The sequence below is a fragment of the Aptenodytes forsteri genome, unplaced genomic scaffold, assembly GCF_000699145.1.
Source record: "Aptenodytes forsteri isolate BGI_AS27 unplaced genomic scaffold, ASM69914v1 Scaffold54, whole genome shotgun sequence".
Classification (NCBI taxonomy): Eukaryota; Metazoa; Chordata; class Aves; order Sphenisciformes; family Spheniscidae; genus Aptenodytes; species Aptenodytes forsteri.
The window spans coordinates 9,200,068-9,201,951 of NW_008796044.1; the positions used below are offsets into that span (position 1 = coordinate 9,200,068).

A 1,884-nucleotide genomic window follows, 5' to 3' on the forward strand; every position below is an offset into this window, starting at 1 on the left:
GGGGAAAGGCCCGGCGAGGTGAAGCCGCTGCCGCCATTTTGTGAGAGGGCAGCGATCCGTGACAGCGCGCCACCTGGCGGGGGGGAGGTGGCGGCGCCGTCGCGACCCGCGGCTCCGCCCCCTTCCCACTCCCCCGGGTCCTAAAGGGCGCCGGTGCCTTCGGGGCGTCCCAGCCCCCCCGCACCCCAGCCCTGGCACACCGGTACCCCCACTGAGGATGAGCAGCACACTACCCATTGCCCCGGCCTTCCTGGTGGTGCAGTGCCCCACGATGCACGCGTGGGTTCCAGCCCCTCTGCTCCCCGTCCCCGTGTAACAGATCTCTCTCTCGGTACCCTGGGTGCATCCCAGCACTGCAGCGTCCTCAGCCCCAGACACACAGCCACATGTGGGTTTCCAGCCCCTCTGCACCCTGTCCCCGTGTAACGATGCTCTCCCGGTACATCCCGGCTGTGCAGCGCCATGCTCAGCACCACAGCATCCTCAACACCACATGACCCCAGACACATAGCCTTGGAGCCACGCACTCCAGTCCTGGCACATGGGTACCCCCGGTGCAGTGTGGATGTGCAGTGGTGCAGTGGTGCAGCGCACACTGCCCACTGCCCCAGCCTTCCCACTAGTGGAAGACCCCACAGTGCATGTGTGGGTTTCCAGCCCCTCTGCGCCCCATCCCCATGTAGCGGTGCTCCCCCGTTACCTTGGGTACCTCCTGGCCATGCAGCGCCATGCTCAGCACCACGGCATCCTTGGAGCTGCATGACCCTGTCCAGGCAGGGCAAGCCCTGCACGCTGCACCCCATGCCCTGGTCCCAACGCAGGGCTCCCCCACTCCCCCTGTGCGGTGCAGGGTCCCAGGCTGCCTGCAGGGGTCTGCTGCTCCTCTGTGCAGTCCCAGTGCACCAAGTCCCACAGCCCTGGGGTGCCCAGAGTGCCCCCCCAAAAGAGCTGGGGGCTGGCTCAGCCCCTTGCATCCCTGCCAGCCTCGGTGCTATGCATCACCCCAAAACCCCCCATCATGGCATTGGTCTGCGTGAGGCCGGGCCTCGCTCCATACCACACCCCGTGTCACTGGAGCGGCCCTCCTGTGGTGGGGCAGAGCGCCGTGCTGGTGACACGGGGACATGTGGAGCACTTGGCCGCCAAGGAAAGCCCACTGTGCCCCCAAAAATGCTGTGGCAGCGCTGCCCACAGCTGTGGGACAGGCAGGGCTCCAGGATCACTGTGCGCACAGGGACCCCCAGCCCCCCATGGGAGGCAGGACACGCTGCCCAGCCGAAACTAGAGCCGGAGCCCATGGGGACATGCAGAGCCGCAGCACCGGGGCCAGCCCCACACCTGCACCCGGCCGGCTCAGCCTGAGCACCGCTGGGCCGCTGTGACTCAGGGACTTCCTCAAGCTGAGGTGCTGCCATCGTGTTTATTTAATCGTCCTCAAAGGATTTTTTACCCGTGAATCCACCCCATTAGGCTTTCAGCCACCTGAATTATTGGCACCCACATCCTGTGGCCAGCAGTGCCAGGCCTGGCGTGGCATGGGAGCAGCCTCCTCCTCCGGCACGGCTGGGGCAGTTTGCTGTGCCCAGCGCCCCGAGCACCCCCCGGGATCCCTCCTTGGCCACTCGGCCCCTTCTGCTCCTACCGAGGGGCTGCTTTGCCCCCCTCCCACTGCAGCACCCCACTCTGCACCCCACGCCCTGCAAAGCCCTTGCAGCAGAAAGCAGGTGGGTGCCTGCGGGTGCCTCCCCCCGGTGCCCCCCCACCAGCCCGAGGATGCTCGGGGCTAGGGGGGCTGTGGGGCCGGATCTCTGGGGCGTCCCTCTCCCCGGAAGATTTGGCCTCGGGGGCTGCGGGGAGAGGGGAACCGGGAGGGAAGAGCGCGGC

At 67.3% G+C, this 1,884-nt stretch overlaps 2 protein-coding genes across 2 annotated transcripts in view; one reads left to right on the forward strand and one right to left on the reverse strand.

Annotated features, from left to right (window-relative positions):
- FAM193B (family with sequence similarity 193 member B) overlaps positions 1 to 720 on the reverse strand; it is a 12,015-nt gene extending 11,295 nt beyond the window's left edge. The window contains exon 1 of the mRNA XM_019473788.1: positions 701 to 720. Coding sequence (XP_019329333.1) covers positions 701 to 720 — 20 coding nt within the window. The remainder of the gene's footprint in view (positions 1 to 700) is intronic.
- A 298-nt stretch (positions 721 to 1,018) lies between these two features.
- Positions 1,019 to 1,884, forward strand: part of LOC103904520 (lateral signaling target protein 2 homolog) — a 17,272-nt gene continuing 16,406 nt past the window's right edge. The window contains exon 1 of the mRNA XM_019473789.1: positions 1,019 to 1,033. Within this exon, the coding sequence (XP_019329334.1) occupies positions 1,019 to 1,033 (15 nt within the window). The remainder of the gene's footprint in view (positions 1,034 to 1,884) is intronic.